The sequence below is a fragment of the Lissotriton helveticus genome, chromosome 3_1 (assembly GCF_964261635.1).
Source record: "Lissotriton helveticus chromosome 3_1, aLisHel1.1, whole genome shotgun sequence".
NCBI lineage: Eukaryota > Metazoa > Chordata > Amphibia > Caudata > Salamandridae > Lissotriton > Lissotriton helveticus.
This window is the reverse complement of record NC_136061.1, coordinates 763,249,491-763,273,904: the sequence shown is the minus strand read 5'-3', so window position 1 is coordinate 763,273,904 and position 24,414 is coordinate 763,249,491. Positions and strand designations below refer to the sequence as shown.

General features: G+C 49.9%; 1 protein-coding gene across 1 annotated transcript in view; it reads left to right on the top strand.

Moving 5' to 3' along the window:
- IPO7 (importin 7) overlaps positions 1-24,414 on the top strand; it is a 392,711-nt gene that overhangs the window by 56,730 nt on the left and 311,567 nt on the right. Inside the window, exons 6-8 of the mRNA XM_078680964.1 lie at positions 3,053-3,142; positions 4,665-4,759; positions 4,858-4,942. Of these exons, the coding sequence (XP_078537090.1) occupies positions 3,053-3,142; positions 4,665-4,759; positions 4,858-4,942 (270 nt within the window). The remainder of the gene's footprint in view (positions 1-3,052; positions 3,143-4,664; positions 4,760-4,857; positions 4,943-24,414) is intronic.

Here is a 24,414-nt window from a genome sequence, read left to right as displayed (position 1 = left end):
ATCTCATCATCGCCAAAGAGGACTCTACCCAACTGGAGGCGATCCAACCCTGCGACTGGTCAGACCACCACATTATCACCTTTATCAACGAAAAAGTTAAACCTAACCCGGCTCAACCTACCAAATCCAAGACCTGGAAAAGGGACATGAAGCATCTTAACCCCAATACCCTGCCTCCCCACATCGGCAGTCTCCTCCTTCCCCCTACAGGTGCCTCGGATGTTCAATCACTGACCGATCACTACCTTGACTCTATGAATTCAATAGTCAACGAAGTCGCCCCATTGCAACTGAAGAGTCTCCACCAAGATCTCTAACCCTTGGTATGACGGCAGACTCAATGATGACAGGCGTGCTATGCGAATGGCAGAGCGCACCTGGAGATCTGACCCCTCATCACTGCATCTCAAAACGCTTAAGAACTAGAGAAATGCCTACTTTAGGAAAATAAAGCGCGCAAAGTCTGACTTCTTTAGCCGCCACCTGGACCAAGCAAAAAACAGGCCAAAAAAGCTGTTCGAACTAATCAAAACTCAAACTAAGACACAACCCTTACAATCAAACAGCACAACAAGCGACACCCCACACTGTGAAGCCTTCTCTGCTTTCTTTAAGCTAAAGACCGACAACATAAGAAATGACCTCATCATGGATGTAAGCCGATTCTCCAGCCACACCAGAATGTCTAACACTCAACCTAAAAATAATGCATCATGGTTGTCCTTCGACACCTACTCGGAAGAAGCAATACACAAACTGCTCTGCACCTTGAAGCCCTCTAATCACCTCATAGACCCCCTACCTGCTAATGCTGTAAAAGACTTCATCCCCCTGCTCCTCCCACTTTGGACCAAAATCATCGGCTCCCTTCAACAAGGTCTCATCCCAGACTCCCTCAAGGTGGGGCAAGTCACGCCTATACTCAAGAAACCTACAGCTGACCCGTCTGACCTGAACAATTACCGCCCTATCACCAATATCCCCACCCTGGCCAAACTGCTGGAAAAATGTGTCCAACTAACAAAACACATTGACCAATTTGACCTCCTCAACCCTCATCAATCAGGCTTCCGAGCGAAACATAGCACGGAAACAGCTATGACACACATAATTGATGACGCCCTCCAAATCCTTGATCGCAATGAGTCCTGCCTCCTCATCCTTCTTGACCTCTCTTCAGCATTTGACACGGTCAAACATGAGAACTTACTGGAGCTGCTAAGCACTAGAATGGGTCTATCGGGAACTGTTCTCAAATGGTTTACTTCCTTCCTTCATAACCGGTCTCAGAAGTTCAAGATCGACAATGTGCTATCTACACCTGTGCCAGCAGATCTAGGTGTTCCACAAGGATCTTCCCCACTGTTCAACCTCGTCATGGAACCGCTCGCCACCTTGCTCCAAGCATCCAATGTTCAATTCCATATGTACGCCGATGACACACAACTTTACCTAAAGCTACGATCCCCGGAAGATATCAAACTTCTGAATTCCACACTTAGTAACACTCAATCTTGGTTGGCCGATAATCACCTCAAACTAAATGCTCTGAAAACTGAGTTCCTACTCATCTCACCTCCGGCGAAAATTACCACCACCCAAACCTGGCTCAATAACCTAACAGCACTCAATGTCCAACCTACCATCGTGGGTTCTGCAAAATCCCTAGGCATCACACTCGACGCCAAGCTCAACATGCAACAGCACGTTAGCAAAGCCACAAAAGGAGCTAATTTCCAAATCAACACACTGAGGAAACTTAAACCCTTCCTCCCTGCCAAAGACTTCCAAACTGCTGTACAAGCTTTTGTCATCCCTCGCATAGACTATGGAATTGTGGCCCTCAGCGGACTCCCGCTATCCACAACAGCACCCCTAAGAGCCTCCCTGAACGCTGCCGCGAGACTCATTACTGGCTCAAGTAAACATTCGCATATATCCCCAGACTTAAATTCTCTAAAATGGCTGCCTTTTGAAGCCAGAATACAGCTAAAAATTGCCGTTATGACACACTCGGCCGTGCACCACAAGGCACCCAACTACCTCGCTCAAAAGTTGTCTATATCAGGAGGTTTGAGATCCAATAGAAGTACAAAAAATCTACTCCTGAAACCTCGTAGATTCCGGAAGGAAAAAACTTACAAGCGCTCCTTCTCAGGAATGGCACCCAGGATCTGGAATGCACTCCCTCCTGAAACCAGGCTCATCTCCTCCACTGCATTCTTCAAGAAAGAGGTGAAAACCATCCTTCTGGCCAAGATCTCCTGAACTTTATAGTTGTTGGATCAGAGACTCTGCATCGCTTTGTATTATTGATCACCTGATTGTCTCTTGGCACTATATTCTTACTTGATTGTGACACTACTATGCTACTCTCCTTTACTTGTTACCTGATTGTATATCGATATGTTTTCTGTACATTACTGTTATCCTATTATGTTAGTGACTATTATACTGCTCCCATTATTTCTGTTCAGTCCTGTTGCCCCTACCCCTGTTTCTGTGAAGCGCTCTGATATCTCTAAAGATCTTGTTCGCGCTATATAAAACTTCGAATAAATAAATAAATAAATAAAATTCAGCTATTAGGTGGGCAATATGCTAAAAGTGACTAAGATTTCCAATATAAGTATTCCTTTTAGTTAATACTTAACCAGAGAGTCTTATTATGTGTGCAGTTTTTTCAATTGAAGACTAGGCCTTGTGATTGGATTCTTTCCTCCGGGATAACACTTTAATGTTCTGAAAGCACACTAACGCTGTTGTGTAAAAGTGTTATACTAAGGCCCTATTATCCATATACAGAGAGGGCTTTGATAAGCTGCACTGATCAGACTATTTAATAAAATCTGTTCTCTGAAAGTGGTTGCTAATTGATAACGGGAAATTGCTGAGAATTAAAAAAAAATATTTTTATTTTTTTAACCAACAAATTCTAAACTAGCCATTGATTGTTACTTTGTTTCTCACAATGCCATCCCATAAATACTGGTAATAGAATTACATTTTAGTTTATTGTGTTGCCAAAATGAACACTTTATTTTTCCCTCAGTATACACTACCGATGGAGTTGATAAATCAGCAAAACCTGACAGACTGGATAGAAATCCTGAAATCTGTTGTCGACAGGGATGTGCCTGCTGTGAGTAACAATTTGCTTCCTTTTGTGTATTCATTTGATGTGTTTTTTTGTTGAAAGCTCTATAAATTGCACATCCAATAAGCTTTGCTTTAGTCCTTTTCCCATCCAAATTTAACATTGTTCTTCTATTAATCAACAATTGTGTTTGGTTCTTTTTTGTTTTGGAGGAGAAATGGTGTTCAACTAGTACTCGTCCAGTTACAATATCATCCTTCATTTTTAATTTATCAAAGGCTTAGATATACTTTGAAACCTTCCATTTGTACACGAGCATTGTATGCTTAAAATTTTGCATTGCAGAATTTACTATGTAGCCTATAGATGTAATTCGGCACAGCAACGTTAAGGAGACCATTTTAATCTTTGCTTCAGTCGGCATTTCATGGCAGTACTTTTTTTTTTTTTTAAACAAAATCTTCTCCCATATTGTGACTCTTTTACACCATGTAGAAAACTGGAAACTTCATTCCTTTTTGCATGGTCTTTCCGAGCGTTTGTGACATTGTGCGGATTGTGGCAAGGAGACTGGTATTCCCCCAAACTGTTAGCGCTTGTTGTACGCCTCCATCTTCACCACCGATGTGATTTTTGTATTTTTAAAAAAACATTTGTTTCACCCTTTGTTACTACTGCATGTCCTTCATTTCTTACATGATTTCCAGGCTAGTTTGATGTTTACAGCAATCTGACTTTCATTCACCTTTGAAGGCCACTTATCATATGAATAAATGACCTTAAGGTTTGTTCAACACAGGTTCTTCATATTGAGTGGTTACATTTTAAACTGTTTTCTAAAACGTTTGGTTTTTTAACAAATGTAATCCAAAGTGGGTTTTAAAGGTCAGAATGCCTACATGGCACATAATGTGCAATATGAACTGCTTTGAAGTTCCTCTGATACAGAATTCACTGAACATTGCTATGTAAATTGGTCCTCAGAAGTCAATTCTGTCTGATGTGACAGAAGCGTTCTTGCCAGGGCAAGATGGCTTCAAAAGCAGATATTGCCAAGTGACTTGCCTTGTGCATCTCTTTGCTGCCAAGTTTAAAGGCTTATTTCTGGTAGGCTTCACGCATTTCACTAGAGAATGGTGGCATGGGTATGTGCCCAACACTGGTATTTAGTGAAGGCGCTACTGAAATTATCTGATGTCTGTTTTGACGGGTGATGTGTTTTGATGAGTACAACATGTAGGCGTGATTAATTCTTATTTTAATCTTTGTAAAATGCTACCAGTAATTTCAGATGGTGCCATAAAAAATAGTACAAATTATCCCCACACACTCGTCACCGTGAGACGTGTGTGACGTGAGATGGCTGTATAGGAGATTCATGTGGTGAACATGTATGTGTGGGATAACGTGGGAGCTGAATTTGTAACAGTTTCTATCCTGAGTATCAGGATTCACAACAAAGTTGTGAGTGGAAAATTAGCTGGCAATACATTTTTTAATTTTATTTTATGAAGTTAAGTGATATCCTATGTCTTTACACTACTTTTTAAATGTTTATTTCTTCTAGGAAACCCTTCAAGTTGATGAAGAGGAAAGACCAGAGCTGCCATGGTGGAAATGTAAAAAGTGGGCATTGCACATCTTGGCACGACTTTTTGAGCGGTAACTAATCTGTTTTCTCTGTGCAGTACAAAGCCAGAAAAGTTCAGATTCTGTGCTTAGCAAATGGATCACACTGAATTTTGGTATTTCTGTCACAGTTATGGAAGCCCAGGCAACGTCTCCAAGGAATACAATGATTTTGCTGAAGTGTTCCTCAAAGTGTTTGCTGTTGGTGTTCAGCAGGTAGGAATACACCCAATTTTAGAAGCTTTTTCCTCCCTTTATCTTGCATTGGAATTTCCAAAGCGATTGAAATGGGAATCCTTTCTACCATATCAGTTAGATTAAAGTAATTCTAGATCATTTAGCTTATTTTTTTGTTTCAATATCTTAGAATTTTTCAGACTTGAGTGACCCTCTGGCCAGATCTCTCCATCAGTTTTTACAACTCATGTTGCGAGTTACTGTCCTTGTATGCTTGTATACATACCCCCATCACGCTCTACATCTCGAGTCCTGCATTACTCTAATCACTTACTGGCCATTGTCGAGCAATCTTGTAAAGAAACCCATCAAATCAGTCAACAATGTACAGACGGGAGTTGTGCTTCATTGAAAAATGACGTTTTGTTGCATTGCATCAAAGCCGCATGTAGTTTAATTTTCTGGGAAAGGCCTATTCCTACACTATAGTGTGGACCATTTGTCGTGTAACAGTGAGTATTATGAGCTGATTTTGATGGTTCTTTTGGATCCAATGGGGGGGCGGGGGGAATGATCTCCTTGCTTGAGCCATTTCCGTATTTAGTCCCTTGCAGCATTTTGGTGCCTTTAACAAGTTGGCAATTGGCACATCTTGCTGCAGTGCCTTATGCTCAACGTCCAGGAGATCCACTGTACATAAAGTGTATATTTTCTGTAAAGGTTTCTTAAATTTGGGTCTTTTGCTACCATGCATGTCAAGACATTGCCAATCAAAGGCTGGGAAAGGGCTAATGTTGAGGATACCAGATAATTAGAAATACTAATATTGAGGGTGCCTTTTTTGCATGGTTAGCCTCTCACCTTTTTCCTGGTTTTATTTATTTATTTGATTTATATAGCGCGTTATAACCCAGGGGTCTCTTAGCGCTTTGTCAGGATCCACACATACGAGTACAGAAAAACAGCTGGTCATAAATTACAGGCAACCCCACGCTTGCTGAAAGAGCACTGTTTTTAATTTCTTACAGAAGGACAACAAATTGGTTTCCTTCCGCAGTTCCATTGGCAGTTTGTTCCAAAAAGCTGGGAGAATAAAGGAAAAGGCGCGACCACCCACGGTAGCCAGTCTGCAGCGTGGTTGAGTGAGGAGGGTAGATAGTGAGGAGGGTAGATTCTGCAGATCGTAGCGCCCTACCTGGCCTATAGGGAGTCAGGCGAGATTTCAAATAACTTGGCGCCCTGCCATAAAGGGCTTTGTGCACAATGCACAACCCTTTAAACATTACCCTCTGCTTAACTGGCAGCCAATGCAGTTCTCGCTTGAGGGGGGATGCGTGTTCCTCGGCTTTTTAAAAATAAGTCTTGCCGTGTCATTCATGACAACCTGCATCTTATTCAAGAGTTTTTGCGGCAGCCCTATGTACAACGAGTTACTGTAGTCCAGCCTAGCTAGGATTGTAGCAGAGACCGCACGCCTCAAGGTTGAAAAGGACAACAACGAGGAAACTTTCCTAAGTTGTCGAAGAAGGCCGACACAAGTACCCACCACAGCCGTAATTTGTTTCTGCATGGACAGCTTACCATCCACATGGATGCCCAGGCTTTTAACAACGGCCGCCGGTTCCGGGGGTGACCCTAGTTCCCTTGGCCAGAATTGATCATTCCATGGGTTCCCAGCGATGGTGATTGGCAACACCTCGGTCTTATCAGGGTTGACCTTTAAGGAGTTTATGGACATCCAGTTGGCTGTGTACTTCAAGATGTTTTGCAATCTTGCGAAAGCATCCAGACCATCGTCCAATTGGACGATGATCTGGGTGTCATCCGCGTAATTGTACACCTGGCAGTCCATCCGGTTAAGCAGCCGAATCAAAGGCTGTAAATAAATATTAAATAAAAGGGGTGACAGAGCAGACCCTTGTGGCACTCCGCAGGTGATCGATGTTGTGGTGGAAAGCAGGTCACCAAGCTGCACTCTGTGTCCTCCCTTGAAGGAAAGAGGAGAACCAGACATGTGCTTTGCCCTGAATGCCGAAATCCCTCAACCGCGACAATAGTTGTTTGTGGCAAACGGTGTCAAATGCCGCGGAGAGGTCCAACAGCACCAGGGCACCTGGAGTTTTCTTAGTTTCAGTTGTGAAGCACAAGGTCCCTGCTAAACTGGTCCCCTGTGTTTCTTTTCTAAAAACAACCCCCCAGGTTGGTACTTCTGCCCCCCTGTAAGTCCCTAGTGTGGTATTCTGGGTACCTAGGGCATGAGAGCTGAAGAGGGTCCTTTAGGACCCCCCTCACTGGGGCTATTTCAATGCCCCTGCAGTTGGCATGCCCCGGGGAGGGAGAAAACAAAGTTGACATGGCACCCTGCCTTGGTGCCATGCTAGTTAACACTACCTGAAGGCATAGGAAGTCACCCCTCTAGTAGGCCTCCCAGCTCGAAGGCAGGGTGCAATATACCACAGATGAGGGCATATCTGCATGGGAATATATGGCTGTACAATACTGTGGTCCATTGCCTAATATTGTAAGTGTCCGTGCAGCCATAGAGTACATGGGCTGGAAACTCGACAACTTTAGTTCCACAGCTCCATGATGGCTTCATTGAACTCAGGAGTGTTTGGTACCAAACTACTCCTTTCAGTAAAACCACACTAATGACGGTGTGGTATTTATTTATTGTACCATGTAATCTTGGAGCACATCAGAGGTGCTCCCTGAACATCTGTCAAACCCTGTGTGGTCTCTGACCAGCTGTAGACAGCCAGCCACCACCAGGATGGTTTATGGACCCCTGGATAGAGAGCCTCTGCTCTCTGGGACTGGAAACCATGCACATCCTGGGCAGAGGTGTCATCCCCCTCCCCCAGGATGGGCCAGTGCTCGTGGTGGGAAGCTTCAGAGGCCTGCCGTCTTTGTAATGCGACCCCAGCCGCTAGCAGCATATGGCAGCCCCCAGTTTTCACCCCCACTTTAGGCAGGAATTTCGTCCGGAAAGCTTAACAATAGGAGGTGTGCTTACCTGTCAACTCCATCCCTAAGGTGGGGGGAGGCGAAGCACAGCTTTCAGTCACGCCAACTTGAAGATTAAAGAGGGAGGGCGGCTCCAGTCAGGGCTAGGTCTATGCCCCCTCCCACACGAGGGTGGCATAATGGGGGAGATGTAGTCACTCCAGGTAAAGTGCCCTACATTCTACTCCCCCAAAGTTCCTCCTAAATGTAGTCTTTAGGTGGCTCACCCTGACCTAGACCTGCACCAGACTCCCTCTGCCTGAGTGAGTGGCACATCTGTGCAGTGAAGTCTCACCAGTGATCCCAACCTTGCGTCCAATGTTGGCTGACTGCTCCTGACCTCCACGACTGCGCATGCAGTGTGAATCCAGAGGCTCTCCCATGACTGGGACCAGCTCCGGTAAGAGTGTTGAAAGGCACCCCTTCACCCAAAGCCCCTGGGCCTTGGTGCCCCTAAGCCCCCCTAAATCCTAACTTACCTCTGCTGTCGGTCCTCCTCCAATCTTCGGTGCCATTCCAGCACCCTCTTTGCTCAAAGAATCCCCATTGAAAAGCATTTGCCTGTGTCAAAAAATGCTTAGCACTACCCTCTGATACACCTAACTGCTCGGCCACACTACCACAAAAAGGAGTATTTGGGATATTTTCTCTGTAAACCAATTAGTTTTCCTGGACTCTTTATACAGTGTACCTTGTTTTGCTCCACTATAATAAGAGCTAGTTTCCTACACCCACTTCTCCCCATACCCAAATTCGGAGGAGCTCAACATAATGAAGCACACCTCAGTAAAGACCTGGGCACATCTCTGCGCTCGTGGCGGGGGGGGGGGGGGGGGTGTTGACTTCAGTCGCACGTTTCCTCCTAGAAACTGTACTGGCTCAGCAGACCAGAAGCCAATTCCTGCCCATGCTCACCAGTGTGCTGGACCATAGGAGATAGACCTTTAAGGAGCCAGCAGTATGCAAGGCTGTGACACCTAGAACAGAGAAAAAATACAAACATTCTTCACAGGACCCTGCATACATCATGGGGTCAGTGCCAGCCACTCCATAATTGCAGCAACAGCTAGGAAAAGGGCCAATTTTCACACATACCAGACCACTTCCAGACAAGGCGAGTAAGAGGATGGATCTCACGTAGAAAGGTGGAGAGAAATGCAGCAAATACAGTGGCACATTGCGAACTCCAACACCCTGCATAACAGACACACATACCACAACTAGGATGAAGTGGGGCAACTCCTAAAGCACCTACTAGATCAGTACCAACAAAGAGCTGCTCACCTGGTCGAGGAAGGAAAGAATTTGGCGCTAGATACTGCCGGAACATCTAGCAGGCTAATGATAGGGGTGACTGAGAGAAGACACGCATGGCTGAGAGTTTCAGGATTCAAGACAAAGGTATAAAGCAATATCTTAACCCCTTCCACGCTCATGACGAGCTCAGCTCGTCATGGGGTATGCCTGTTGTACGCTCATGACGAGCTGAGCTAGTCATGTGACGCGTTTTTAAAAAAAAATCCGCGTACGGCGGTAAAATGCGCCGCACACATGAGGTTCAGTACACCCTTCAATGGAGAGCAGCTTTTCGGCACATCAGTGGACGACCAGTTGACACAGCTCAAGAAGGACATTGAAACAGCAAGGTCCATGGGAGTGCTGCAGTTCAGGGGGATGAGAAGAGGCACCCCCATAAGGAGACCTGGTGGTAGAAGTGGAGGAAACGTACCAACCATATCGCATCAAACGTTCCAGCAAGGCTACCAAGGGCACAAACCAGGCCAGCAGCAGCAGGCTCAACCGCAGCAGACTGGCAGTATCATCCCCAGGGACAGTTCTTTCGAGGGCACGGAAACAGACGAGGACAGACACGGGGGGGAACGACCACAGCCTTCAACCAAGTGACTGCCAGGAATCCGGCCCCCACCCTAGCAACACCTCAGGGTGGGCGGAAGGACAAAAACAGATGCATCCAAACATTCAACGACCAACAGTATCGAACACTCAATACCGCAAGGGGCAAGTTCCGACGGGGAGGACGGTGAGCAAGCTGATGAGAATGATGGCGTCTTGCATTCACCTAGCCCAGAATATTCGGCTACACATGAGGCAGCAATGGTCACAGGCAACTGGGAGTTGGGAAGATCTAGTGGTTGTTACACACGCAGTGCATCAGGAAATAGCGTGGTGGAACTAACAAAACATATCACAGGGGAAACTATTCACACAATCCACTCCAACAGTGACCATCACAACAGACTCCTCCCACCTGGGGTGTGGTGCGCACATGAACAGACTAAAGGCTTAGGGGGCTCTGGTTGCAACATGATGCGGTCAAGCACATCAACTACCTGGAACTAAAGACTGTGTTCCTAGCCCTGAAAGCTTTCCAGAAGCAGCTGTACAGAAACAGAGTGATCCAAACAGACAATGTTCTACATCAACAGGCAGGGTGGGACAGTCAGTAGCTGTGAGAAGTTGGCCTGATGTGCAGTGTTCACTATTCTAGTGATCACTATATATCAGTCCAAACAACCCTTATTGATTGGTTGTAAGTCAACCTTATAGACCAGCTATCCTAGTAGCATGGATACGAGCAGTCTAAGGCTAAGACTCTAGAGGGCGTGTTAAGCCAGCTGTTTTACCATCACATTACCCCTTGAACACCCAGTGAAAGGACACCACACAAGTGTTATGAAAATAAACAGTGTATTTATTAGAATCACAACAGCCCTGTACTCTTTGAGGACAGGGTGCTAGGCACACAACAAAACTCTTACGAAAATACTTAAGTTAGCACAGTATATACAAATGCCCGAGGGGCACGGAAAACCATATACTCTAAAAGTGGAATGCGAATTACTAGCAGGTAAGTAACAATTCTCAGAGGCTTTAGAAACGCTAGGCCTACAATACTGAACACTCAGGTTAGGAGCAGGAGGCCTAGGGACACCACGTGCAGAGTGGGAACTCTCACGCGTAAGGCGGGAAAAAGCCTATGGAAGCTAGAACTCACAAAGTTACTGTTCTCGGGCGAACCCGACTAGGTAGGTCGAAAACGACAGTGGATCTGGACCCTTGGATAGTGAGGCTATGCTGGGGCACCGAAATGCCGAAGTTACCTAGCCCAGGGGCTGCGGCTGCATAGGTCTGAAAAGACGTCGGGATTCCTCGTTGACGAACCAGGAGCCTGAAGAAGTTGTTGCTGGCAGGCGGCCAGTGAAGAAAAGTTCGAAGAGATCCAAGCCTGGATCAGGGAAGAAGAAACCTGAAAGCAGAGGGGACCAAGTTCTTGAATCACTAGCCAGTGATTAAGTGGGCACCAGGATGGCACCGGGCGAAGTCACCGCAGTCAGGTGAGTGGGCGCTGCTGGGCTCTGTAGTCTCACGGACCAGGAGGCGTTGTCGGCGACCAGGATGGAGGTACGAGCTGTCCCACGATGGATGATGCTTTCGACGTCGCTGGACCCAGGATTGGGGCAACAAGTCTTGGCAAATTCAAGCCCACGCGGTGGACCTAAAATGGCGTCTGGAGTGGACCAGAAGGGTCCGGGGTGCTCCTCTTCTGGAAGGGAGCAAGAGCCAGTCTGGAGCAACCAGACCAGCAGCAGTGATGTCGTCGGGTGTCGTTCAGAAGGCCACAAGCCAGCGGGCTAGTAGCCAAACAACGCGGTGAGCAGCAAAAAGCAGAAGGGCCCCACGCCGATCGTGGAGATGCTGGGGGGCTGATCTTGGGTGCTGGAGCTGCTCAGGGTCGGGGCTTCTCGGACCCCAAAGCACTCGCCAGGAGATTACTCGGCGGGCTTGCTGTGCAGAAGTCGTGCAGTCTTGGCAATAGTCGGTCCCTTGAGGTCTCGTCGCACTCACGGTTCTCAGCTTGGCTGTAGAGGTGAGTAGAGGTCGGAGGTGCCAGGGAAGCCGGGTCTTGTCGAGCTGGGTAGTCGGATTCCGGAGGAAGGACTTACAGCAGACCGCAGTGTTCTTCGGATGGTGCCTGCGGATGCAGGGTGACTACTCCTTAGTCACAAGGGAGAATCTTGAAGAAGGAAATCTTGAAGTCCTTTCGTAGAAAGTTGTGTCTTGATTCCAAAGATGATCTAATTTGGAAGGGGGCCTGCTCCTACCTTTATCTGGGGAAAAGGGGGCTGGCACGCGACTAAGTCCTGCCCTATGGGTGGGACCAGGAGGGGGGTGGTTACACCCCTCTCCTTTGGCGGGCTTTCCCCAGGCCAGGGGCTGGAGTGCCCCTGGAACTGGTTTCAGCCGGCCTATGCACAGTGAGCACCGGGGTGCCACTTGCAGTCACCTTCCTCTGTAGCCCTGCCTACCTGGAATACACAAAACCCTGTCTGGGACGGTGCTGGCACCGCCCCTGGCAGGAAACCCTTTGTCCTTGCCTCCTGCTCTGGGAGGACTCCCAGCAGCAGGAGGGCAGACTTGTCTCGGTGGCAGCATCCATTTTGTGGATGCTAAGGCTCTGTCTGACTTTAACCGGGGTTACAGGTTACTTACATGTCGTGTCCCTCTAGAAGGGTGGAATGCTAACCCCGTCGCCAGAATTGGAGAGGGGTTAGTATTCCAATTCGTATGACACCTTACTCGACATGTTTTGATAAAGCGATACCAGAGTTGGCATATAACCGCGAGGATTATAATGCACTTAAGAGTATATGGTATGCGATATCATGGAAACGGCTAAGGGATGGATCCCGAAAGCCGCAGACAGGCTCAGCTCATGCCAGAGCACTATCTCACACGATTCCAAGCACTCTGCCTTCAGGATTGTTAAGGCCTGCCATAGGAGTGACTGATAGGAGATCTGTGTGTCCATTTTTAGGGTTAGATATAGGTATACTATATCTAAAGCAAGGGGTGATTACACCACCTTGCCCCAGCTGTCAAGCAGCCAGTTGTGTCAGATTTGGATGGCCAGCCAGGGGTGGCATAATACATGCTGCAGCCCCTGGTAGGCCCTGGGTACACCTATGCCCTGGGTACCTAAGGTACACTGTACAGGGACTGATAAGGTGACTCAGTATCCAATTAGATATGTACCTAAGGTACATGGAATCAATTTTACAGAGAGAGCAGTAGGCCTGGGGTCCTGAATAGCAGGGCCCCAGGTCAACTAAGTCAGAAAACCAGCAAAACACCAGGCAAAAAGTTGGGGGCAACCATAGTCGGGGATCTACCTTCCTACAGTAGCGCTATCAAGCCTAGCACATTAGATATGGTCATTGACCATCCCACTAAGGATAGACCCACTAAGGAAAGACCTACTAGCAATACACCTCCCAGGAAAGGACAATGTGAAGGCAGACAGACTCAGCAGGCAAACGTCTGCATCACACGAATGGGAAATCAACTAACGGGAATTACAAAAGGTATTCCGGAAGTGGGGAACTCCACATAAAGACCTATTTGCAACACACCAGAATTCAAAATGGCAACACTTCGCAACCAGACCAACGGTCAGAAGGGAATGCGCTATGGTTAAGTTGGTCCAAGACATTTGCCTACGCTTTTCCACCGATACCACTGATACACAAGGTGCTCAGCAAATGCAGGATTAGCAACATGTCGCTGATACTGATAGCACCACAGTGGGTCAGACAATCGTGGTTCTCGCAGATTGTGGAGATGGCGCAGGCACCAACACACAGATTCCCAAAAAGGGACCTGCTAACCATGCAGAACGGAAGGGTGCTACACCCAGAGCCTGAGTGCCTCCGTCTGGCGGCTTGGCTCCTGAAGACTTAGAGTTTGCACACCTCAAACTACCAGCGAGCACAATGGCAGTGCTCAGGGAGGCAAGAAGGCCTACCACAAGGGAATGCTACGTAGCAAAGGGGAAGAGATTCTCTGATTGGTGCTAAAATACTTCACGCATCTGCTGCAAAGCAAACTAAGCTACACATCCCTAAGGGTACACCTATCGGCGATTGTGGCTTACACTAGAGGAGAGACTGGGAAGAGCTTCTTCACCTCCCAAGTCGTAAAGCGATATCTGGAAGGGGCGAAGAGTATTGCATCCCCAAACAGAATGCCAGCACCAGCATGGAACCTCCGCGTAGTACTGACACAATTGATGAAGGCACCATTCGAGCCCATGCACAAGGTCATGCTGCACATGCTCACACTAAAGACTGCCTTCTTAGTAGCTATCACATCACTACGGAGAGTAAGTGAGTTGCAGGCACTAACACTTAAAGAACCCTACCTGCAGATACACAATGATAGGATTGTAATGAGAACAGACCCACACGTCATGCCGAATTTGGTGTCCCGATTCCACATCAGCCAAACAATCCAAATACCTAATCGGATAGACTACTAGCTGCAGATTCCTTAACGTAGAATATTCCCCAGGCATGAGACTAAACACGTTAAACTTTCTTGCCCAGCATCCCTGCGCACTGGGGAGGGTCCTCCGTGGTCATGACGTCAGCGAGGTCATATAAGCCCCACCCCGGCGCGCTGACATCAGTTTTATTCTTTTCCGCATGCAACGCAGACCCAGATAGTGTTGCTGGCCGGTTCAGGCCTTTCCCTTTCTGACCTTGAGTTTTTTCTGGGTACAGTGTGTGAATGCCTTCGGGTTTTACTGCGTGCTCGTCTTGCACACGCCAGATGTCTGCAATGGATCCTCATTCCATCTGCATGTGGTGTTTGGGGGGAGCACCACGACTCCACGGACTGTGAGGCGTGTCAACAGTTGAAGCCAAAGTCCCGGCGGGAGCGCAGGATGAAACTCCTCTCTGCGCACATGTCCAGGTCAGCAGCGTCGCCGCCTCTGACATCGTCCTTCTCCTGCGCCGCAGGAGCGTCGCTCACCTGTTGGTAAGTGTCGCAGTTTGTCCCTGCGGACCGGTTTCCGGCCTGTTGGGGCCATGGTCTCTCGCGGGTGGTGCGGCCCCCTCAGGTCGTCACCCTATCCACCGTTCCCCTATGCTGTGGCCTCGTTGGCTCCTCCTTCTCCTGGGATGTCTGCAGATCCTTGCCATGTGCGGAGCCCTCCGCAGCGTCGCCGGTGGCTCTGGCACCGACTGGTTCGGCGGATGTGGTATCGTCGGGGTGCGGCCCTTCGGGGTTCTCTCCTTTGGCCCATGGCTCCTCTGCTTCGCCGCAAACCTCCGCAGGGCTCCTGTGGTGATCTGGGGCTCCAGCATGTCCCAGAGTCCCCCTCGTTCCTCTTGACAGGCGGCATCCTTGGCTGAGGCGATGCAGCTCAGGCACCGGCGGCTGCTGGCCCGGGGGACTCCGCAGGGGCTGGCTAGGGGTCAGGCGTGTCCCTGGGTCCCCCTAGTTCATCCACGCAGGCGGCTGCCTCGTTGAAGGTGTAGGAGAGTAGGGTCTGCAATCCTATGATCACCCAGATTTTTGCTTTTTGCTTCACTGGTTTACGACTTTCCCTGGCTGTGGGCCTGCTAATCAGACCCACAGCCTAGCTGTTCTCTCTACTCCAAATTGTACCCAGGTGCTAAATTGGCACTGGGCCCTCACCAAGTCCCTGTACCCAGGGCTGAGGTGCACCCAGAAGTCTCCCAGGGGCTGCAGCATGTATTATGCCACCCCTGGGCTGACTAACTAAATCAGACACAACTGGCTGCTTGACAGCTGGGGCAAAGTGGTGTACTCGCCCTCTGCTGTAGATATAGTATTCCTATATCTAAACCTAAATGGACACACCGATCTCCTATCAGTCACTCCTATGGCAGGCCTTAACAATCCTGAAGGCAGAGTGCTTGGAATCGTGTGAGATAGTGCTCTGGCATGAGCTGAGCCTGTCTGCGGCTTTCGGGATCCATCCCTTAGCCGTTTCCATGATATCGCATACCATATACTCTTAAGTGCATTATAATCCTCGCGGTTATATGCCAACTCTGGTATCGCTTTATCAAAACATGTGGTAAGGTGTCATACGAATTGGAATACTAACCCCTCGCCAATTCTGGCGACGGGGTTAGCATTCCACCCTTCTAGAGGGACACGACATGTATGTAACCTGTAACCCCGGTTAAAGTTAGACAGAGCCTTAGCTCCACAAGATGGATGCTGCCACCGAGACACAAGTCTGCCCTCCTGCTGCTGGGAGTCCTCCCAGCCCAGGAGGCAAGGACAAAGGGTTTCTTGCCAGGGGCGGTGCCAGCACCGTCCCAGACAGGATTTTGTGTATCCTAGGTAGGCAGGGCTTTAGAGGAAGGTGACTGCAAGTGGCACCCCGGTGCTCACTGTGCATAGGCCGGCTGGAACCAGTTCCAGGGGCACTCCAGCCCCTGATCTGGGGAAAGCCCGCCAAAGGAGAGGGGTGTAACCACCCCCTCCTAGTCCCACCCATAGGGCAGGACTTAGTCGCGTGCCAGCCCCCTTTTTGCAGGATAAAGGTAGGAACTGGCCCCCTTCCAAATTAGATCAATCTTTGAATCCTGAACCGACCTTCTACACGAAGAACTCAAGACTCTTCTCAAGATTTCTCCCTTGTGACTAAGGAGTAGTCACCCTGCAGCAGCAGGCACCAACCAAGCATCGCGGTTTGTTGCCAGTCTCTCCTCCGGATCAAGACTGCTCAAGCACGACGAGAACCGGCTTCCCTGGCACCTCTGACCTCCACCTACATCATCAGCCCAGCTGTGATCCGTGGGTGCGACGAGACCTCGAGGGACCGGCCATCTTCAGAACTGCACAACGCTTGTCCAGCACGACCACCGAGTGACCCTCGACTGAGTGCTTTGGGGTAAGAGAAGCCCCGACCCTGAGCAGCTCCAGCACCAAAGTTCAGCCCCCCTGCATCCACGAGATCTGCGTGGGGCCCTTCTGCTCTTTGCTGCTCACCGCGTTGTCCAGGTCACTTGCCCGTTGGCTAGTGACCCCCTCACGACGCTCCACGACAAACACCGCTGGTCTGGTTGCTCCAGACTGGCCCTTGCTTCCCTCCTTCAGAGAAGCACCCTGGACCCTCCTGGTCCACTCAAGACGCCATTTTAGGTCCACCGCGTGGGCCTTGCATTTGCCAAGACTTGCCCCAATCCTGGGTCCAGCGACGTCGACAGCAGAGACCTTCGTGGGACAGCTCGCACCTCCATCCTGGTCGCCGACAACGCCTCCTGGTCCGAGAGACTGCAGAGCCCAGCAGCGCCCACTCACCTGGCTGAGGTGTCTTCGTCCGGTGCCATCCTGGTGCCCACCTAAATCACTGGCTAGTGATTCAGAACTTGGTCCCCTCTGCTTACAGGTCTTCTTCCCTGATCCAGGCTTGGATCACTACGAACTTCTTCACTGGCCGCCTGCCAGCAACTTCTTTCTTCAGGCTCCTGGATCTTCAACGAGGGTTTCCGACGCAACTTGAACCCTATGCAGCCGCAGCCCCTGGGCTAGGTAAACTGAGTACTCCGGTGCTCCAGCATAGTCCAACACTGTTCGGATCCACCCTTGTTTTCGACCCACCTAGTCGGGTTCGCCCGAGAACAGTAACTTTGCAATTACTAGTATCCATAGACTTGTTCCCGCATTACGCGTGAGAATTCCCACTCTGCGTCCCTAGGCCTCCTGCTTCTAATCTAAGGGTTCAGCATTGTAGGCCTAGCGTTTCTACAGTCTAGAAAAGTATTACTTACCTGCTAGTAACTTCGCATTCCACTTCTTGTGTATATGGTTTTTCGTGCCCCTCGGGCATTTGTGTAAATTGTGCGACTTTCAGTAATTCTTTAAGAGTTTTGTTGTTTGCTTAGCTCCCTGTCTCATAAAGAGCCAGGGTAGTCCTGTTATAAATAAATACACTTTATTTTTGATAACAACTTGTGTGGTGTCCTTTCACTTGGTGTAGACTGCTCGTATCCATGCTACTAGGATAGCTGGTCTATAAGGTTGCCTTACAACCAATCATCAATAAGGGTTGTTTGGACTGATGCATATTGATCACTAGAATAGTGAGCACTGCATATCAGGCCAACTTCTCACAGAAGGTAGAGTTGGTGCCTTTTGGACAACGGGGCAGCATCTGTGAGGCCTGCACAAATAACATGACTACATTTGTCCTTCACTTGGAACCAAACACCCAATTGTAGCGCCTGACTCTCAGGGTAGTGTTGCAGAGCAGTCTGATGCTTACTCAAGGGAGGTGGTGCGGGCTAGTAATAGCCATTTGCAAGTGCGCAGAAATAACACTCAATAATTGATTGTCCAGACTGTACTTTGCTTTATTAAAGTACATGTTCGAGGCATGTGGGCTGCTGAATTCATATCTATAGCATAGATCGCCGCCTAGTGTTGGGTCCGGATGATTGCACATTGTTGTCCTGGAAGAGTCTTCGAAGTATCGAGATAGGAGGCTCCTCCCCTGGACTACAGTGCGCATGGGCATCGACTCCATCCCCAGATTTGTTTTTTCCCGCCATTGGGTTCGGATGCATATTCGACATCTCCAGTTCGGAATCGAAATAGACTATTCTTAAGGCCTGAAGGCCTTTTCCTATACCGTCGGTATTGTTTTGCGGTCGATGCCCAGCTCTGTTCCGACTCAGTTTCCGAGTCGGACGTCCAGAGGAGTTTGCGTGGCTCTTCGGTGCTTGAGGCCCGGTCGACGCAGCAAGACTTTCGACGACACATCATGGAACGGAGTCCGTTCAAGAAATGTCCCGTGTGCGGATCTAAGTACCCACACATCGACGTCCACCCCGTGTGCAACAAGTGCCTGTCGCCGGACCACGATGAAGCCAGCTGTATGGCTTGTTCCAGGTTTCGATCGAAGAAAACGATTCGACTTCGGCGCGTGGCGTGCCAGGAGGCCCAGCGATCTGCCCCGGCACCAGTGGACATCTTCGACAGAGAAGAAGCAGACGAACAAGAAGTTCATATGCAGATTTCCCCTCCGCCGGAGGAGATAGACTACGAATACGACGCGGACGTCGAGGAAGAAGTCGTCGACTAGGTAGGAGACGACAATGAGGCCTATGGGGCCACCGGAGATAGCTCATGTGAAGGGCTAAGCCCCGAGCGAACAATTACTAAGGCTCAGGTCGAGGGATCGCCACACGGCCTTACCCAAGATCTTCCACCCCAGTCCACGGCCTCGCCTACGGGCCCGGCTACGGACACTTCTACGGAGCCTACCTTGGTCAAAACTAAACCGAAACCTTCGGTGTCGACAAACGAAACCTATGGAGACGCCGTCGAAACAAAAGACGTCTGTCCCTCGGGCCGCCTCCTAGTCTTCGGACACGTCGGGGCAGCCAAAATCGAAGAAGGCCGTCGACCCGGGGACGTCAACCAAGGGCGCCGAGCCAAAGTCGGGCAAAGGCGCAGAGTCCAAGTCGGTCAAGCGCATCGAGCCAAAATCGGCCAAGGGCATCTATCCAAAGGCTGGGGCCCAGCGCCCGGTTCTCAAGTGCACCGACAAGTCCACGTCGGCGCCATAAGCCGTCGGCGCGGAAAAAGGGCATGGTGTGCCGAAGGGGCCTGATCCTGTGCCTCGGCCGGACAAGAACAAGGCATCGACGCTCGAGTCTTCCCTCGCTGGTGGACCGAAGACGTCTGTCGGGTTGACGACACCGTCCGCTTCCTTTACGAAGCAGGTGTCAGACTCTCTACAGCGCATCAGGAACAAGGCTTCCGCAGCTGCACCGAAGGATGCTTCCACACCGAAGCCGGCTGCTGCGACGCCAAAGCCTTCGACGCCGATCCTGTTTACGTTCCCGCCGAAGGTAGCGCCAAAAGCCTTCGCACCACGGTCGGTCGCCGAAGCGCCAGTCCACGGGTCTACGGCGTCGAAGCCTTCTCAGACGCTTGGGAGCTTGAAACCTCGACAACCCTCGGTAGAGGAGCAGTCGGAACACTTGACGCCTACACCGGGAAACTAACCCTCTACAAGAGGAAGATCACGGCAACCCAGCCTTTGGAGTCTTACACCATTCCCTTAAAGCGCAAGAAGCCTGCTGTGGACTCCCCTGTTCTAGTGGAGCCTCTTGCTCCACAAACTCCAAGAGTGGCTACACCCTCACCCACCTACTCAGATGTGGAGGATGGAGGTGGTGACGACGGAGTATAACTTTCCTGCCAACACTGATCCAGAGGATCACCAGGACTCATGGGCAGATGCAAGTGACCCAGTGGATCAGCATACTGCACAGGACCCTCAGGTCTACAATGTCAAGCCCTCTCCTACTGAGGATTCAGCTGCATTTAATGCTCTAATTGAGGGCGGCTAAAAACCACGACGTGGAGCTCCACGCTGAACCTGTCGAAGTGGACTTCCTATTTGATACCTTTTCAGCAGCAGAGAAGACTGTCAAGACTCTCCCCATGCTAAAAGGGGTTCTGAAACATGCCGCAGACATTTTTAAGGAACCCACACGGGCCAGGGTGATCAACCCTAGGATTGAGAAGAAGTATAAGCCGGCACCTGGCGACCCTACCTACATCAAGGGCCAGTTGCCATTAGACTCTCTGGTAGTTTCTAATGCCCGGAAGAGGGCGCGAACTCCCAGACCACAGGTGATGCTCCTCCCCCTGACAAGGAATCTAAAGTGCTGGAGGCATCAGGGAAGAGGGTGGCGGCTCAAGCAGCCAATATCTGGCGTATTTCTAATACCCAAGCACTTCTAGCCAGATATGACAGGGCGCACTATGACACGCTAGAGACCCTGTTACAACATCTTCCAGACCAGTACAAAGAGGCAGCTGAGATGCTTATTCAGGAAGGGAAGCTTATCTCCAACGCTTCTATTAAATGTGCCCTGGACGTGGCAGACACTGCGGCCAGAGCCATTAACACCAGTGTCATGTTGAGACGTCGGGCCTGGCTCAGAATCTCCGGTTTCAAGCCGGAGATATAAACCACCATCCTCAATCAGCCAGTCAGCCCGGATAGGTTATTTGGTCCAGAGGTGGATACCACCTTAGAAAAGATCAAGAAGGATACCGAGACTGCGAAATCCATGGGGGCTCTACAGTCCCAGCAGTTTCGGAGCAGTAACTTTCGTCGCTCAGGCAATAGAGGTGTTTCCAGAGGCCAGATGTCCCAGCAAACTCAATACAATAAAGGTGGGGCGCAGTCCTCTTACACCAAGCAGAGTAGAGGCGGCTATCGGGGCAACAGCACCAAGGGCAGAGGTCGCGGAAACAACAACTCCCGCTCCTCCGCCACAAACAGTGACGCCCTGTCACTGCCCCCCGACCATACTACACCTGTCGGGGGGAGACTCCAGCAGTTCCTGCCAGTCTGGAAATCCATCACCACCGACAGGTGGGTCAGAAAGCTTATCCAGTACGGTTATTGTCTGGAGTTGACATCCACTCCACCCAACATGCCCCCAAAACACCGTCCTATGTCCACAGAGCATTTGCACTTATTGCAGCAGGAGGTACTCGTCATGCTGCAAAAAGGGGCAATCTAGCTCGTGCCGGTGGAGGAAGAAGGCACAGGAGTGTACTCCCTGTACTTCTTAATCCCCAAGAAGGACGGGTCCCCCAGACCCATTCTGGACCTCAGACCCCTGAATCAGTTCATTCTGTCAGAACACTTTCATATGCTCACACTGCAGCAGGTTCTCCCGTTGCTCAATCAGGGAGACTTCCTTGCAACCTTGGATCTCAAGGATGCCTAGTTCCACATTCCACTGCATCCATCACACAGAAAATACCTCAGGTTCACCATTCAGGGTCGGCATTATCAGTTGAAGGTCCTCCCTTTCGGGGTGACCACAGCGCCCAGGGTGTTCACGAAATGCCTGCCGACAGTGGCGGCGCATCTCAGGAGACAGAATGTTCACGTTTACCCTTATCTGGACGACTGGCTTGTCCAAGCAAAGTCGGCCCAGCAATGCGCCGCCAACATGTCCCACACCATTCACCTTCTTCACAACCTGGGATTCTCACTAAATTACCCAAAGTCGCACCTTCAGCCAGCCCATGTGCGGCAGTACCTCTGAGCGACTATAAATACTCTGGCAGCCACGGCTCAGCCAAATCCTGTGAGGATCGACAGCATTCAGTCACTGATCCAAATGTTCAGACCACAACACTCGCTTCCAGCAACAGTGTTCATGCAGTTGATAGGCATGATGGCCTCCTGCATCTTCATAGTCCCGCACGCACGGTTGCATATGCGTCCGCTCCAAGAATGCTTGGCTCATCAGTGGACTCAGGCTCAAGGCCAGTTGAACAACCTATTGTTGGTGACCGGGCATACAACTCTCTGCATTGGTGGAATCCACACAACCTTTGCAAGGGCCGACCGTTCCAAGAGCCTGTGCCACAGATTATCCTGACGACGGACGCATCTCTCCAGGGATGGGGAACTCATGTACTCCACTACACGGTGCAGGGACTATGGACAACGCAGCAAAAGAAGATGCACATCAACTACCTAGAATTGATGGCGATCTTCATGGCATTGAAGTCATTCAAAGTACATCTGTGCAACAAAGTCGTGTTGATCCGGACGGACAACATGACAGCCATTTACTACATTCAGAAGCAGGGAGGGACACACTCTCCACAGATGTCTCATCTGGCTCAGAGCATGTGGAAGTGGGCCATTCAAAGGCATGGCGGAACACCTCCCGGGCAAGGACAATCAGATGGCGGATCTGCTCAGCAGACACAGCCATCAAATGCACGAGTGGGAGATACACCCATCAGTACTCCGCCCGTACTTCCAGCAATGGGGTCATCCGGAGATAGACCTGTTTGCCACAAGGGAAAACGCAAAATGCCAAAGCTTTGCCGCCAGGTTCCCTCGCCCACAGTCGCAGGGCAATGCGATATGGATGAACTGGTCAGGCATATTTGCGTACGCTTTTCCCCCAGCACCTCTCATACCGCTGGTGGCACGAAAGCTGAAGCAACATTCGAAGACGCTCATCCTAGTTGCTCCAACGTGGGCACGCCAACCATGGTACACCACGTTTCTAGCACTATCCGTGGTACCGCATCAAAGGCTGCACCTCACACCCAGGCTTTTGACGCAGAACCGTGGCGACATTCAGCATCCAGATCCGCAACAGCTCAACCTGGCGATCTGGCTCCTGAAGTCTTAGAGTTTGGCTACCTTGACTTGCCTTCTGAATGCATAAATATCATACGGGAGGCAAGAAAGCCCACCACCAGAGCTTGCTATGCAGCGAAATGGAAGCGGTTTGTCATTTACTGTACTGAACACAACCTCAACCCGCTAGATGCATCCACTCCCAACATCATCTGTTATTTGTTACATCTTTACAAATGCAACCTAGCATATGCTTCCATTCGGATACACTTATCTTCCATAGCGGCTTATCTCCAAAACAGGCAGCATCTCTCCGTTTTCAAAGTGCCTGCCATTGAAGCCTTCCTAGATGGGCTAAAGCGGGTCATCCCTCCCAGGACCCCGCAAGCTCCTGTATGGAACCTCAATGTGGTCCTCACCAGGTTGATGGGCCCACCTTTTGAGCCTCTACATTCATGCGAGATTCGGTTGTTAACGTGGAAAGTGGCTTTTCTCATTGCCATTACGTCTCTACAACGTGTTAGTGAGCTATAGGCGCTTACTGTACAAGAGCCATTCATTCAAATTCATCCCAACAGGGTGGTGCTGCGCACTAACCCTAAATGTTCGAGGCATATGGGCTGCAGATGGTACATTTATGAATAGATCGCCATCTGGTGTTGGGCTCGGATGATTGCACTTGTTTTTCTTCTGGAGAAGTCTTTGTCGTCATAGATGACTCCTCCTCTTGGTGTTAGTGCGCATGGGCATCGGCTCCATCCTTAGATTGTTTTTTTCCGCCATCGGGTTCGGATGAGGATCGAAGCGCTCAGGACCGACTTCGATAAAGGTTATATTCGGCGCGTAACCCTTTCCAATTCGACGGTATTGTTATCGAACGCGACTTCACTTCCATACCGACGCGTTTCGAAAGACGACGACTACGAGAAACTCGAAGTAGTCCAGCCCGGGGTCCATGGAAAGGACTCCATTCAAAAAATGTCCAACGTGTGGTGCTAAGTTCCTACACGAGGTGTGCAACCTCTGCTTGTCCCCTGAACACGAATCCAGGGACTGTGAGGCTTGTGCAGCGTTCTCTTCAAAATCGACGATTAGAAACCGTCGAGCCCGAAGACACGAGGTATCGAGAATGCAGTCACAGGCAATCCCGGAGCTGTTCGAGGACCAGCACCCAGAAGAGGAGGAAGAAGAGGCCGACGAGGCGGGGTCTGAAGTGAACGAGTCCGACGTCGAGGAAATCGACGTCCAACAAACCGTGAGTGACGACGTCCCTTTACCAAAGAACAGACCCCGCACGGTGTCGACCCCGCCCTCGAGCCCGGTCAGACAACCGAAAAAAGTTTCCGACGCCCCGCCTTCAAGCCCGGCAACGAAACCGAAACACTCGGTCTCCCATCATGGTGGTTCCGATAAACGGACCACATCGACGCCGAAGCTCCAAGTCAAGGAAAGCTTGAAGTCGAAGCAGTCCATGTCGACACCGAAACATGTTTCGACGTCAAACACCCTCGACACCGGGGAC